Source organism: Papilio polytes, unplaced genomic scaffold (assembly GCF_000836215.1).
Source record: "Papilio polytes unplaced genomic scaffold, Ppol_1.0 DF824292.1, whole genome shotgun sequence".
NCBI lineage: Eukaryota > Metazoa > Arthropoda > Insecta > Lepidoptera > Papilionidae > Papilio > Papilio polytes.
In genome coordinates, this window is record NW_013524912.1 from 1,244,006 (window position 1) to 1,258,827 (window position 14,822).

The 14,822-nt window shown below is 34.3% G+C and overlaps 3 protein-coding genes across 4 annotated transcripts in view; all 3 read right to left on the reverse strand.

The window, feature by feature from the left end:
• Positions 1-1,097: 1,097 nt before the first annotated feature.
• On the reverse strand, positions 1,098-9,104 carry LOC106103170 (Y+L amino acid transporter 2). The gene is made up of 10 exons (XM_013282859.1): positions 8,660-9,104; positions 8,035-8,137; positions 6,605-6,720; positions 5,943-6,068; positions 5,614-5,713; positions 5,375-5,543; positions 4,819-5,019; positions 4,335-4,484; positions 3,395-3,566; positions 1,098-2,664 (listed from the first exon to the last, which is right to left on the reverse strand). The coding sequence occupies exons 1-10, from the start codon at positions 8,862-8,864 to the stop codon at positions 2,600-2,602; spliced, it is 1,407 nt and encodes a 468-aa protein (XP_013138313.1). The 5' UTR covers positions 8,865-9,104; the 3' UTR covers positions 1,098-2,599.
• A 522-nt stretch (positions 9,105-9,626) lies between these two features.
• LOC106103237 lies at positions 9,627-11,473 on the reverse strand. 2 transcript variants are annotated; one of them, XM_013282937.1, is made up of 7 exons: positions 11,115-11,473; positions 10,934-11,026; positions 10,595-10,682; positions 10,390-10,509; positions 10,201-10,316; positions 9,995-10,130; positions 9,627-9,832 (listed from the first exon to the last, which is right to left on the reverse strand). In XM_013282937.1, exons 1-7 carry the CDS (start codon positions 11,184-11,186, stop codon positions 9,687-9,689), a joined length of 771 nt encoding a protein of 256 aa, XP_013138391.1. In that variant the 5' UTR covers positions 11,187-11,473; the 3' UTR covers positions 9,627-9,686. The 2 variants fall into 2 exon arrangements, with proteins under 2 accessions (XP_013138391.1, XP_013138399.1); XM_013282945.1 differs by having other exon boundaries at positions 10,934-11,473.
• Positions 11,474-11,531: 58 nt separating this feature from the next.
• The window catches only part of LOC106103228 (proton-coupled amino acid transporter 4), a 28,836-nt gene continuing 25,545 nt past the window's right edge, over positions 11,532-14,822 (reverse strand). The window contains exons 5-8 of the mRNA XM_013282925.1: positions 14,206-14,566; positions 13,825-14,006; positions 13,412-13,584; positions 11,532-13,118 (exon numbers count right to left, since the gene is read on the reverse strand). Coding sequence (XP_013138379.1) covers positions 12,805-13,118; positions 13,412-13,584; positions 13,825-14,006; positions 14,206-14,566 — 1,030 coding nt within the window. The 3' untranslated portion in view covers positions 11,532-12,804. The remainder of the gene's footprint in view (positions 13,119-13,411; positions 13,585-13,824; positions 14,007-14,205; positions 14,567-14,822) is intronic.

The window sequence follows — 14,822 nt, forward strand, 5'->3', positions numbered from 1 at the left end:
TCAGCATAACACTCGCTTCGGTTAGCCTCCACGACACAAATTCTTCCCATTTTAACTAAAATTTTTCAAAAAGTCATGAAATCAAAAAAGCCTCCGCCATTAATGTCCAAGTCGGGATGTCATATGGGGTTGTCAGTTCAGGTGTCCGAATTTAGACAAATAAAAGAAAACCTGTACGGCGCCTGCATTTCATCAATTACCTATTTTTCTACAAACAACGAAAGGATTGATATCTGGCAACTCTAAGTCACTGTTAGAAAGGGAAATGTCGGACACTTGTAGCCCTCTCACTCTTTCTAATTTTATTTTGCGTGCACCAAGACACTTACGCCCTTAGCATAAGGTGATATTTTTCTTTATTTTAACTGCAAGATGTAGATAGAATACACTCCTGTTGTACACAAAGATATAAAATACTTGTTATAGTGTGTCTAAATAATTTAGATTAGATTGACAATTCACTTCAAATTTAGATGGGATGCGTTGTGTATTTGTCATGAATCTTATCGATTTTCGATTTTTATTCTTACAGACGTTGGAATCGATAGATTTATAGTTATGACTTATGAAATAAAAAAAAAACACTGTTTTCTCAAATTAATATTGACCATAACAAATAATGAGAGTAAATAAACGTTTATTACTACTACAGACGTACGTAATCGAATTGGATTTCGCTATAATTTCTGTCATCGCTAAATTCTCTACACTATAATCAATAGTAGAATTGTCCTCTAAATTAGTGAATAAGTAAGTAATAATTTTAGTGGAGTTTGATAATTATTTAAACCGACCGAATATCGATAGCTCAAAATTGTTCGCTATGTGTGCTTGTTCGTCACTACGATACCTGTCTATTAAGTTTGGCATTAGATTTCATACAAATTGAATTCGATACTTAATATGCGAAATTTATCAAACTGATCTATCTTATTTAGACAAACTATACCTCCATATTTATTTCATCTCGAAAGTGTTGATATTTTTCTTTGTACTTTATTTGGTACTAAATGGTAGTTACCTTCTTGTTTATAATATAGACTTAGACAAAATTAGCGACAATGATTACCGACAAATTATTAATAAATAATACAATGTCACTGGTTGCAACTTTTATTAAATACAAAAATGGAACATGTATGTTAGTAAAGGTTGTTTGGCACAATAGGCTACATTGTACATGCAAAATAAGAAATATTTTTTCAAAAAAAGAATATCGCGTCTACCATTAGAAAAGTCCATAATAACAAAAACAAGCCGTAGTGCAAGTGTACATATTAACATAAGATCAAATAGCTATAATTTATGTAAAACGAAGAGAGCAATACTATACAAATATCTTAAACAGTCCATTTTCTAAATCTCTGGCTTTTTCAATACATTAAACATGTTCAAAACATATTCTCAGATTCTATTGGAAAACTACATTGAACACAATGTAAGTATATCTTTTTTTAAAGTGGTACCTCATTAATATTCTTATACTAACAAGAGTTCTAAATTAAAAATAATTTAACATATCACAACCTAGTGAAAACAATTAAACAAAAATATTCATACATTCAGTGATGCAGCGTACAATGAGGTACATTTGTTTTGTCCAAATTCATATGATTATCTAATTCATTACAAGCATAATATAAGAAAAAAATATATATATCTTAAAAACAATATACCTTGTCTAATGTCAGCTACAAAATGTAATAAAGATTTCACGGGAAATACAGAAAAACAAGATAATGAACTTATACTAGACAAGGTTTGATATATCTATTCTTTGAGCACCTTTATAAAATTTCAGCATATAGTATAGCAAAATGACTAAGAAAAACATACATATTTAGTTAAAAGAAATAACAATTGAGTAACTTATTAATTAGAGAGAATTAATTTAAGATTCAATTTTCAGATCTAAGAGGATATTTAAAATTAAATTTACAGAATAACATTTATAGCTTATTAAATCTATCTTGGTTAGTACATCAATAAAAAAAGCCATATTAATTCAGAAAAAAAACAATTTAGCCAGTTTTTATTTTATTTTCTATATTCTACCATAAATAAGAACCAATACTAGTGGTCGGTTAATACAACCTCTTTGGCTGATGAGTGTGAATACAGCCAAAGAGGTTGAATACTGGCCACCGAGACATTCCACGGTTTTAGAGAAGATATAGGAGAGATAGAGAGACGCGGACAAGATGTAGTCGCGACATAGTTTTACAATTTGTAAATATGTAAATAAATTTAAATAAAGTTACTTTAATTAGATGGATTTTTTGTTTTGCATCTTCGGCTGCCGCACTGTCGGTCATAATTTAAACAACTAGATTGCAAGTCATATAGATTAGTGAAGTTTAAAAGCTTTATATTATATTTAACATTATCATAGCATGTAAATGTTAATAAAAGTTTAATTGCAACACTTTCTTCTTTAAAAACGAAGTTTGGTTTTGATATTTTTAATATTTAGAAAAGCATGTCGGGAAAAGCAAATATAATTAAAAATGTTCTTACATTAAAAATACATAGGGACTACTGAAATTGTGACATAATAGACTGGCAGTGTTTGAAGGTTCACGTAATGTCTCGAAATAAATCATTCCCCCTTATCATCTTCGACCGCCGACAGGAACAATTTCTGACACGTGTGGGTGAATTTGGCTAAAAAAAACATACAGACGAATTGAGTACCTCCTTCTTTTGGGAAGTCGGTCAATAATACAATATTATTATTCAATATTATTATTATTAGGTTCGGTCATTGAAACCTACGATTAGGATTTTAAAATATTAATTGAATTTTTCTATCAAGAAAGTTTACAAAATGACAACATATAAAACCACTCTTCTTTAGTTTTTATATTAATAAGTAAGGCCAGTAAACACTTAATACAATGTAACTATGAACAAATATCTCTACAAGTAACAAATGCCATTTGTCGAGTACAAAGAGCGGCGTACACATCATGTAAAAACTAGCTTTCGCCCGCGACTCCGTCTTGTGAATTAAAAAAGTCAGTACCCTACGTGTTCTTCCAGACTAATATGCTACAAACTCTAACCAACATTCATCCATCTAGACTTTCGCATTTATATTAGTAGGATGAATGTTTGTCATCGGCATTTTTCCCGTTGGATCCATTGATTGTATTGATTCGATCGGTCCAATGGGAAACCCTCGAATATAGTTTATCTATACTTTCTATATTTATACTGAATAGAGAAAAGATTTATATTTTTATCTGTATTGAAATAATTCAAAAACTGCAAACAAAATTCTTTCACCATTAAAAAGCTACGTTATGACTGAGTACCATTTTATTTTATTATTTTTTTATTTCACCCGGACGAAGTCGCGAGCGACAGCTAGTTAGTATAGATATATACATACTGGAAATATTTAGTAGGAATTGCGGTGGGCGGCGCACTAGAATGAGGTATGCGGGTACGCCGGTGAGAGTGATGAGTGCGCCCGCCGCCACCGCCCGCGGCTCGCTCCACGCCGGCACCACGAGCAGCGCCGCGCTCGTCAACACGAACACACCCGGCATCCATAAACTCACCTATACACAACAGAAAATCAATGATGAATGTACACTTTAATATAATGTAAACAACCTCCTTTCATCATCATCCTCTTTATCCGAGTCCCGTAGGGTCGGCACAACAGGTTTTTGTCTCCGAAATAACTCTACCATACGTCATCTCAGTCATCACTCCCTTTTTGATCTTGTCACCTTTCACGCAATCCATCCATCTCTTCCTAGATTTGTTCTCCTTTGTTATAAAGGATATCAGAAATCACAGTATATTTTTGAATATTGAAAAATACTTTTTTTTTTAAAAGACCTACACTTTCGATAAGCTTTAAGCTACATACTTTCACGCTATTTATTTAGGGGTGAATAAATAGGGAAAAAAACATGAGGGAAAGGAACAAAAACTACAATGCTGTTAATAGCGAAGCAGTATTGTTAGCGAATAGCAAAGACCTTCGTTGTCATTTATGCATTTGAATTTTGGCAATTGAATGATTTTACAAACGTAAAAAACATAACAGTTAGTTCACAAATAACCATGTTACATGATATTTGTTATAAATCTTACTAATACTAATATTATGTATTAGTAAAATATAAATGCGAAAGTTTAGATGGATGGATATTTGTTAGATTTTGTAGCCTAAACTGCAAGAGGGATCTCAATGAAATTTTGAAAAAATGTAGAGGACAGTCTGGAAGAACACATAGGCTACTTACTTTTGTTTATTTATTCCACACTAACGGAGTCGCGTGAAAGCTAGTTCCTTATAATCAATGGTAGAAACTTGCCTTGATCGGTCTCGGTAAATGCGGCTTCTTGTAACGCAACCAAAGCACGGCGCTGCAACTGAGCGTTGTGAAGAAGGACTCTACCACCGTACAGTATGTGATCAACGATGTCAAGCTATCAGGGATCAGCATGATCAGAGATATCAACATCTGTAAAGGAAAAGGGCACAATTACAAAAAAGGCTTCCAAAGTAATTGGTTTTAGTTCACTTGTATGAATGTTTTTTTTTTATATCATAAGGCGGCAAACGGGCGAGCGGCAACCCGAATTTGTCGAGAAAGCGAAGCGTTCGCTGCCCATATACACCCGGAATTGCAGATGCGTTGCCTACACTTAATCAACGGAGAAGGAAACGTACATAAAGTGGATATTTTCCTTCCTATGCGTCTCCTTCACCGTCAAATCCACTTTTCCGTATAAAAAATGTTGAGAAGGGAAAGCGTTTAAAATGAAGCCATTAGAAAGGGTTAAAATCGTAGTGACCAGAAAAACGAGTGATGGTAGAGGTGACATGCAGGCCACATTGATGTGTGCGAGCAATTCGGGCATGTGTCCGTTGCGGGCGCCGGCGAAGCACATGCGCGATGACGTCATCACGTGCACCGACAGCCCGCCCAGCACCGCCAGCGCCACCAGCGCCGGCATGCACCACCGCAGCCATCCCAGCGACGCGACCGCAAAGTCCTACCACATACAAAATACATTAGATGGCTTTAACAAACATTAATACAAATCAGTTTTTTTTATATCAAACTTTTCATTTATGAGCAAATTGTCAAGGTCCCTTTTTTAAAAAATTAAGTTGTACTTATTTGGTGATTATGATGGAACAGTTGTATGATATATACAAGCTTTCGCCTGCGTAGAATTATAAAAAAATAAAAGTGGGTAGCCTATTATATGTGTTTTTCCAGACTTTCCTCTACATCTATGCCAAAACTTCATCGACATACCTTCAGCCGTTTAGACTACAAACTTTTTCAAAAACCCATCCATCCATCTAATCTTTCTTACATCTAATATTAGTAAGATTACTTACAACAGCAATAGCATCTGTAGCTCTAACTCCGATCGGTCCCAAAACCGCTAGATACGATAAATTGGCAAGAAGATAGATACCAGTAACCATAGGCAGCGAGATATAGATAGCTCGGGGTAGGTTCACAAATGGTTCTCTTAACTCTTCAGTCATGAAATTCAAGTAGTTCCTATAATGTAAATAATATTAAAGAAAAGACAGCAAAGGTATACAACAGTTTGTTATTGTAAAAACCTTACCATCCAGAGTAAGAAAATATCCCGGAGTAAAATGCTACCGACCAGTCACTGGCAGATGTTTTTGTTCCAGCCCAGCCATCTTGAAAATGTTCCACTTTACCTACAATACATTTTGTGATGGTTATAATTATTAAAAATATTTTTTAGCACACATAGTGCCACCATACCATAGTCACATAAAGAAGCCATAATGGCTTGGCAGGCAATAAGTTTACAATTTTAAATGCATTAAAGCAGACAAAACTTATTAAATAATTGTGTATTTATATTAAAACAGACAAAAACAGGATGTAAATACCTAATTTTACATTTAAAAGTAATAACAATACCTTGAGCCATCCATACTATTCCTCCGATGATAATAACAATAAGAGCTGAGATCTTTGTAAACATGAAAATGTTCTGGAGACGAGTTGTAAACTTAACATCATATGCATTAATGAATGTTAGAAAACCTGAAACAAACCTGGTTATTAGTGATTTAAAATCCTGGAATGCTACAAAAGTAGTTTCAACTGAGAATGAACAACTTTACTGCATACTAATTAGCTGGTATTGCCGCAGCTCTTTACTAGTAGATCTATATATAAGGAGCCATTGCTGGTTTACATGTAGAGTTGGTTAACCTTGAAAAATTCATCAGATACACATAATCTGGACATCAAACGAGGTACAGACAAATATTGTACTTTCATCAAATGAATATAAAGAATGATATAAGTGTTAGTGTCATTTATGTGTGTCTCCTTTTCCGTCGATTAAGGGTAGGCAACGCATCTGGAATTGCAGATGTCTATGGGCATAGGTCTCGCCATCGGCGGATTAAGGTGGCCACTTGCACATTTGCCACCTTATAATACAAAAAAAATCACAGTAATGGGGATCACAAAAATCTACCAGTAAATTAGCGGCTCATCATCCCTATGGCTATATTTCATTTATGAAATTATATGAATTGCATAATACTTATGCAACCTATTTTCTTACTTACAAATAGTTACTGCAGCTATAAGTTTTTTGCTCCAAGGATCAATTGTGCAGTTTGGAAAAATTGGCTCCAATATATTGTTTGCAAATGTTAATGACATTATTGCATTTGTACTGGGCCTACAAAGACGAGAGTTATTTTTGTTGAGTTATTTCATACTAAAGTTATTAATTTATTACATTACTCAATTAATAATTAGATGTGATAAACAATGTTAAAAAAGAAAATACAAAGCTTATATAAAAATATTAGTAATCTACAAACAAAAATTATGTTGATATTCCCAAATTTTCTTTTTGCTGCATTTGTACTCATTACATTGCACACCCGAAGGGGTACTATTTGTTGTTACTTTATGTAGATGTATATATCATAGGTTAGACTGGCACAACATTAGTGATAAAACAGTGTGTTAGCCTGAATACAATTCGACCATGGATTGAATTAGCCTAATGGGAATTAACTCCTAAAGGGTTGATATGATTTAACAGTTGATCGGCTTAACAAGTAACACCCATAACACATCTACATCATATAACACACCTTTTATATTCAAATAAGAGAGATAGCTAATTTAATGTTTTGACAATAGCAATGAGCAAGCAAGCAAAATAACCCAAGTATATCAGTTGTTTAAGCATTTGACTTGTAATCTATAGGTCTTGGGTTCTAATCCCATCATGTACCAATTTTCTTTTCTTCCTCTTCTTCTTACGGTGAAGGAAAACATTGTGATGCAAAGTGCACATATCGGCAAAGAAATTCAAAGATATGTGTAAAGTCAACCAACCCGCAGTGGGCCAGTGTGATTAACTATGGCCTAGTCACCCTAACTCAGGGTAGGCTCTGAGCCTCGCTCAGAGGCTCTGAGCCTCTGAGCCCCTCGGTGGGGACATATAGTGAGCTGGTGATGATAAAATATGCTTGTATTTTCAGTGATGGCTGGTGGACATGGAGTGCACTCCTGAATGACCAACATAATTGGTATTTAAAATTAAAGATACAATATAACCATACTACTACAATAAAACTAGAATAAAGTCACTTCATATTTTGCAACATTTCTTTTTATTTTTTTATAATTAAATTCTGATGGTACATTACATGAGTGCATTTAAGTACAAGCTCCCACAGTTTAAAAGTTTAACACTAATTTAGGTAAATCTTGCCCAGGAATAATGAAATTAGCTAGGTAGCTAGCTAATTTTGTGTACTTCAGACTTGACCGCCAAACATTATTGGTAATGTGTATTGTGTATAACATTTGGGATGTACAGGGGAAAAAGCTATAGATTTCTTTGAATGTGTGTTGAAATATTTAGATTGCGATATTCTAGGAAAACATGCAGAGGGGAAATTATAATATATTTAAAGCAAAACAGTAAGTATGTGTATTGACATATGACATTTGCTTGTAAACAAGTTGCACTTACACAAAAATAAGGTTTGCATCCCACAGGTAAAGAAAAGCAGGCAATGGTCCAAATGCTTCATTTATATAATGGTAATCGCCACCACTTTGCGCCAGAGTTGTGCCTTTGGAGATGATGTGAGATTTTTTTTATAATTTTATATATGCAACATAATTGTTAGTCACATTTAACACAGACCAGGACTTCTATATAATTATTAGCCCATAAACATATCAGTATGTGTGAAAATGACATTTAAACAGCACATACATATACTTGTGGCTTAAATGTGTAAACTTTTGTTCATGTACATCCTCATCAAGTGGCTTGAGACTGTCCAAAGTGAGGGTTGAATGCAGTTTTATCCTCATATATTTTTTGTTAGTTATGAGATTGCAATCGAATATAAAAATTAATAAAATTTGTTGTAACTTGTTATCGACAAATCTCCAATAATGAATTGTATTAATGAGAAAACTTTTCGAAATTTTTCACTTGTGTATTTATTTAATGTGTAGTAAGTTGTCTTCTAATTATTCTAAAATATATGTGTATCTATGATTATGTTAGAACCAGAAAAGCGGTATACTTTAGTGAAAAGCCCAAATACCTACCCACATAAAAAATAAAAAAAGATGGTACTGACCCAGTTCAGCATATGACATGGCACCCAAAGTTGCCAAAATTCCGCAGATGCCCCATACGGTTAATGCTCCCCACACTGACCCGGTTTTTTCTAAAACTTCCTTGGGCGAAATGAAAATACCACTACCAAAAATTATACCTAATATAATAGCGACACCTTCTAGCAACCCTAATTGTTTGCGCATTTTAACCCGTTCCTCACTCATTTTATTGATTTTGTCTAACTACGAAACAAGGAATAATAATGGTTTGCAAAACTTCTATGATACTTGAACGTGTAATAGATGAAGTTAACCTACATTGACTCGCGAGTAATTGACCTTTCACATTTTTAATTATACGTTTAAATTTGACTTAGCAGTAACAATAATTATAACGAATAACTGTCAAAATAAATTACGCTAAAAGTATAACATTAAATTAATAAACATTGTAAAAGTTTTGCAAATCGCGATCATGCACGATTGTCAAAACAAAACGTCAAAAATGAGTGACATATTATGTGTATCCATAGATTAAATATATAAATACAGCGGGAGTACAGTTCTTGCCCAGCCAAATCGAAGAAATAAATTGCAATTTCAATTTGAATACCATACTCATATTTTCGGATATTGATTATTCCTTTATAATTTTTTTCATTTCTTTTAACCAGTGGCATGTGCTAGAATCTGGTTTTAGACTACGAAACTAGTCGGATGGCGGGATTTGAACTCTCGACTATCAGATCAATCTTATGTCCGTATCCCCTACTATACGGCTTTTAACGCCTCGACTGTTAAAAAAAGGTGTTTAATTAAGTACAATTAAAACCGACTTTCGGTGATCACCTAAAGATCGTTTTCGCGAGAATGCCAAAGAATATCATAACTATAATGGTGATGGAACTAAGTGTAATATTAGAAGATCTTAGTAAAATAAAACAAAAAATTGATTTCCATAATGATATGATATAATATGTCGAAAGATAAACATCAAATTAATAAATACGGATAGCATAAACATTCAATGCTTATGAGTTTGATGTATTAGAATAGTTTGGGGCTTATTTCTGGATCCGGGTCAGGATAGTATTGAAGTAAATCCGCAACTGGAGCTTCTTGGTCTTCATAAAAATCACATGCTAACAAGTATTCTCTTTTAGAATAGTCGTCCCCTTTACAAAACATTTCACCTGAAATATCATTTATTTAAGGTACAAGATAAATAATAAAAACTTACAAACATGGTAACTATATTTGAGCTTTGTTTACGGGGACTTTACTTCCAAATTATTAGGAGTTTAGTCGATTTATCTTTGCTTGCAGATGTCAACACGTTCATTCGGAGACAGTACCTTCTATATCCATAATATGAACAGGGCTTTTTGACTCTAGCGCGCCAACGCAATAATGCTCCTCGGTCAAGTCTGGGTGCCAATACATGATTGCGTCTCTACACGAACTCCCAGCAATAGGCAATAATATTCTATCCTATAATATAATAATGATTAACGAAATGGTAGTGTTAATGACAAATACTTGCTTTACACAAATTACTTACTTTGCATATTATTTTATTATTAACAATTGGCTCCTTCACTTCGCCAGTGCAAAAAAATTTACGCTTCTTCCTCATTATAACAGTGCTAATTTCTAAAACTGTTTTGATACTGTTACCTAGAAATAGACTAGGCATTAAATTTGCATATCATTATTATTGTTTTCGTTTAAGTTTGGAAAAACTAGGTACCTTTTTCACCATTAATTGCTTCAAGCTCTCGCATACCTCTCACTTGTGTTTCCCTACTGTTTTGTTGTTTCATATAACTTGCTAATCTATACATTGCGTCTACGAACTCATCTATGGGACCTGAAGAACAAATAAAATGAAAATAGATGAAAGTTATAAGAACCAAAGTTCGCGAATGCTAGTTATGTAAAATAATAGTACTTACCCGTACCAAAACTGCCTCCGTCTAAGTAATTAAGGAATTGATAAAATCTCAAAGCTTCATCCGATTCTATTTCATCCATAACCGGTCGCTGTAAGAGTATTTGTGATATATCAACTAGGCTAGGTCTGAGCGGAACAGCTAGTGTTTTAATATATTTTACATTTAGCGATGATACTAAAGGGGCAGGGTTGGGAGAAGGGGGCAGACTTTGTTTCATTATTAATCGTATTTTTATCTACAACTATACGCTTATATTTGCACTAGGTTTGCCAGGATTCAATCCATCCACTGTTGCTTTCCAAGACAGTCCATTGAAGAACAAAGAATTACTGAACTTACAAACTTTCCGCTCCATGCTCCAACATCAGAATAAAGGGAATTAATTCTGCTCGGCATCCAATCCAAAGAAGATCGGGCGATTAATACAGGATGCTGAAAAGTTTATGTGTCAGCTACAACTTGTGTGATGGAAGAAAAGAGATAAAAAGAAATAGCGAAGGAGAAAAAAGTCTGACATTACCATGGAAGCTAACTTCCCATCTCCACATTTTAAAAACAAAAAAATACTTAGCAATGAAACAAAAAACAACATTGTAGAAATACTACGCCTGACACTTAACAGGTAACAAGTTCGATATAGAAAACCTCATTGATGTGTGGAAACCAATAAACAACATAAATAGCTTGTTAAGTTTTATTGACTATTAGAGGGTTTACAATTTTTAATTGGCGAAAAAATCTACGCTTGTAATAAACTATTGTACAATGAAGGCCTAAGAAAACGTTTCGTGCTGGCCCTTTTCCCCAAACCTAACCGTAACTGTTGTAGCTAATTGATGTTTAATAAATGACTGCAGCTGGAATATAATGGAAGGGACTATACAACTAAGACTTTGGGGGGACATTTATCGGGTAAGAAGGAAATAAAAAACTTATAAAATATACTATTCTATATTTCAAACTGAAATTATAAACAATTCCTAACAGGTGAGCACATGATTATAGTCAAATTGACTTTTAATAAATATATTTTATCAACTATCAACATCACAGATTATGTATTAAAACTGCTGAGTGGATCAAGCCTCTGGCACAATGCAGTCCGAATCAGCCGCACTAGATGGCGGGCACATCGCATGCGCTGCCATAATGCACCGATCTTCAACTTTCAAAAAGTCAATATTAAAAATATTCGGTAACAATTTCGCGAGGTTTAAAAAATTACTATAATCATAAATTTTTGTTCAATGACATTGTTTATTAACAATAATAACATAATATTTATATTAATACCTTAAAATCGTATTCTATTCTTAATTGTACATAACGCTTATTCTACGGAAATGCCACATCGCTTGACATAGAATCTCACAGCTTCGAACAACTCATTTCATTAGTTCCGCAATCCACAACCGTCACTAAATTAAATTGCTTTTCAAATAACATTTGCATTTTGTAATTATAAAATATACAATTTCACTAATCGGCAAGTCTGCCAGCGGGCCTCTATGTACGACGAGGCTTTAGTTATATAAAGAGATAGGGACAGCTACACTAAACACAATTACTTACATTATATAAATCAATACTCTAGGTACATAACCTATTATTGCTGCATTGTTGCTTACCATTGTTATCTATACTAGTATTATAAATATTTGTATTTTATTATTGTATTTATTGTAATAACTCAAAAACTACTGGACTGAATTTAAAAATTCTTGCATCATTAAAAAGCTACATTACATTATTTTACTATTATTTAAATTACACGGGGCAAAGTCGCGAGCAACAGATAGTTTTCTTTTAAAACAACTGTCTCACTTTGTGTTGAAAATTGGATGAATGTCATGAAAATACCTTAACTAACATTACAAATAAAACATAGCTAATCTAAACTCAAATAAATAACAAGTTGCATGTACCTCAACAATTATTATGCTCAATATTGGCGAACAATAAACGTCGTCAAATATTGCTTGTTAATACAAGATTCGTTTAAATCTTAACGATTCTCTGTGAAATTTTATATGTAAAAAAACATGTATTGAGGTAAATTCCATTTGTAAAGGAATGAAGTTGAAAGCTATTGACTATTTCTATTCTGTCCGACCCATTCGCAATTTGTACTTAGAAGGCGCCACGGACAATTTTGCACAAAATGGCACTTTCCTATCTGTCTCTCTCTCTAGCATTTGTTCAAACGTTTTTTACGGTGCTAAGACTGTTTGGTTAAAAATCTCAGTGCTATTAGCAATAGAATCATGTCCGTGTCCGTGACCGGAAAACTTGACAATGATGCCCTCTAGGGAGGTCCAGGTACCGACAACTAGTCCGAGTGTACCGAATAGTACTACGATTGAGTTCTTGATGATCATCCGTATACGCTCTGAATCGGATACGTAGTACCAGTAGGTACAACTTTGGATGAAAGCTGGGAAGGCCAACCCCAGCGCTGAGAGGCATAGGGCTCCGAACAACGAGATAAAAAGATCCAGTTCTGGTACCGCTGCCGCAATCCCGACTGCAAACAAATTTAGTAATGTAAAAGTAATGTAGGTGTAAACCTGAATTTATGGAGACTAGATTTAGTACTTTACTTTTTTAATGCATTCTTAGTTGGTCAGGTTTGATGTCTACAGTCTATTGCAATTATATTAACGCAAATAATAAAGAAATATCCCTATTTGTGCGTCCCTACTGCCTCTATTAAAGGTAGGCTAGGCATTTGCAATTGCAGAGGTCATTTCAATATTTAGGTGAATTCAGTTGCCGGCTTGCTCGTTAACCATATAATACAAGGAAAAGAAAACATACATGTAAGCAGAACTACGAGCGTCCTCATGACGTACTCCCAGAGTGTGCGGCGTGCGGAATGTATGCGAGGTCCGACGTACTCGCCCCACAAGATGTCGATGGCCACGTAGCACGCCAGCCCGTGTGTTATGAAAATAGCGAACGCCAGCAGGCATTGCACCACACTAGCCAGGCTATAACAAACAATTCAAGTATAACTATAATGAAACACATTTGTTTACACCTCTAGCAAGGCTTTTTATCATTTCTGATGCCTGATTCTTCCTTATTAAAGTCTCAAGTCTACTATTTATTACTAATTCTATGATAGTTTTGTTGGGACTTTTTGTTATTTATATTTTAATCTTGTTCAGTTAGACTGTGTTCAGCTATATAGTAAGAAAATGTAATAAATGCTTTCGTAAATAACGTACATTTCAGTTTCAGATGGTAAATTAAGCGTAATGCTGCCGGCGGCGGCGTTGCCGTACTGTAGGTAGCCGAACAAGCCCATACCGACGTATAGAATGATGATGCTAATCATAGCGCGGTTGAGGACACCGAACTTTCCTACGAAGGCCTTTGGGGTCTTCATTTCGTTCTCCAGCGGCAGAATCTAAATAGAAATAAAATGTTACGTTTCGGCATTAAAAAAGTAAAAAAAAAACAATTGATTATAACGATTTCATACTAGTGACAGATGGTCATTTAATCTTATCAGCATTTTTGAGCACAAAATTAATACCTAGTCGGTATAATTTTCTTTATATCCAGTAGGGATAAATTAAACTATCTGCATAATCCTATCAACTTACCACACCGATAGCTTCTAACGCGAATAGTACAGTTCCGAAGAAGAGTGGAAAGTCTCCGATTTTGCCAGCTGGTACTTTGCCTTCTAATGTAGGTGTAACTCTGAATATGTAATAGAGGATGATTCCGAAGCTGACGATAGTAACGGCGTTCGCGATGGCGGAGAACGGCGCGAGGTATTTGAGGTCTCGCACCCAGTTGATGAGTATGAGAGGCACGAGAATCCATAACATGACCTCAGTCACAGCCACATCCATTCCGAATTGCTTCGACATCACGAACTGAATGTTCTCAGATACAAACACCACGTACACGCAGCAAGTACCAATTTGATAAATTAGTAGAAATGCGTTGACGACGTGCCTGCAAAGAAAACAAATATAAGTCAAGTCATAATACAAACAATAACACTTTTCGCTTTATTTGCAATTGTTAAGTCTTTACTATTAAATGCTTAAAACAAGTAATCTCTTTCCAATGGGCAGCATTAAATAAAATTTCTGTCATACCCTTGATCAAGGGTTGACGTGGAATTTTATTTTTACAATATCTGAATTAATGCCACTTCAACAAGCGTTTCCCTGTGGAATCTAAAGACTCCAACAAATATCTCAGTTGC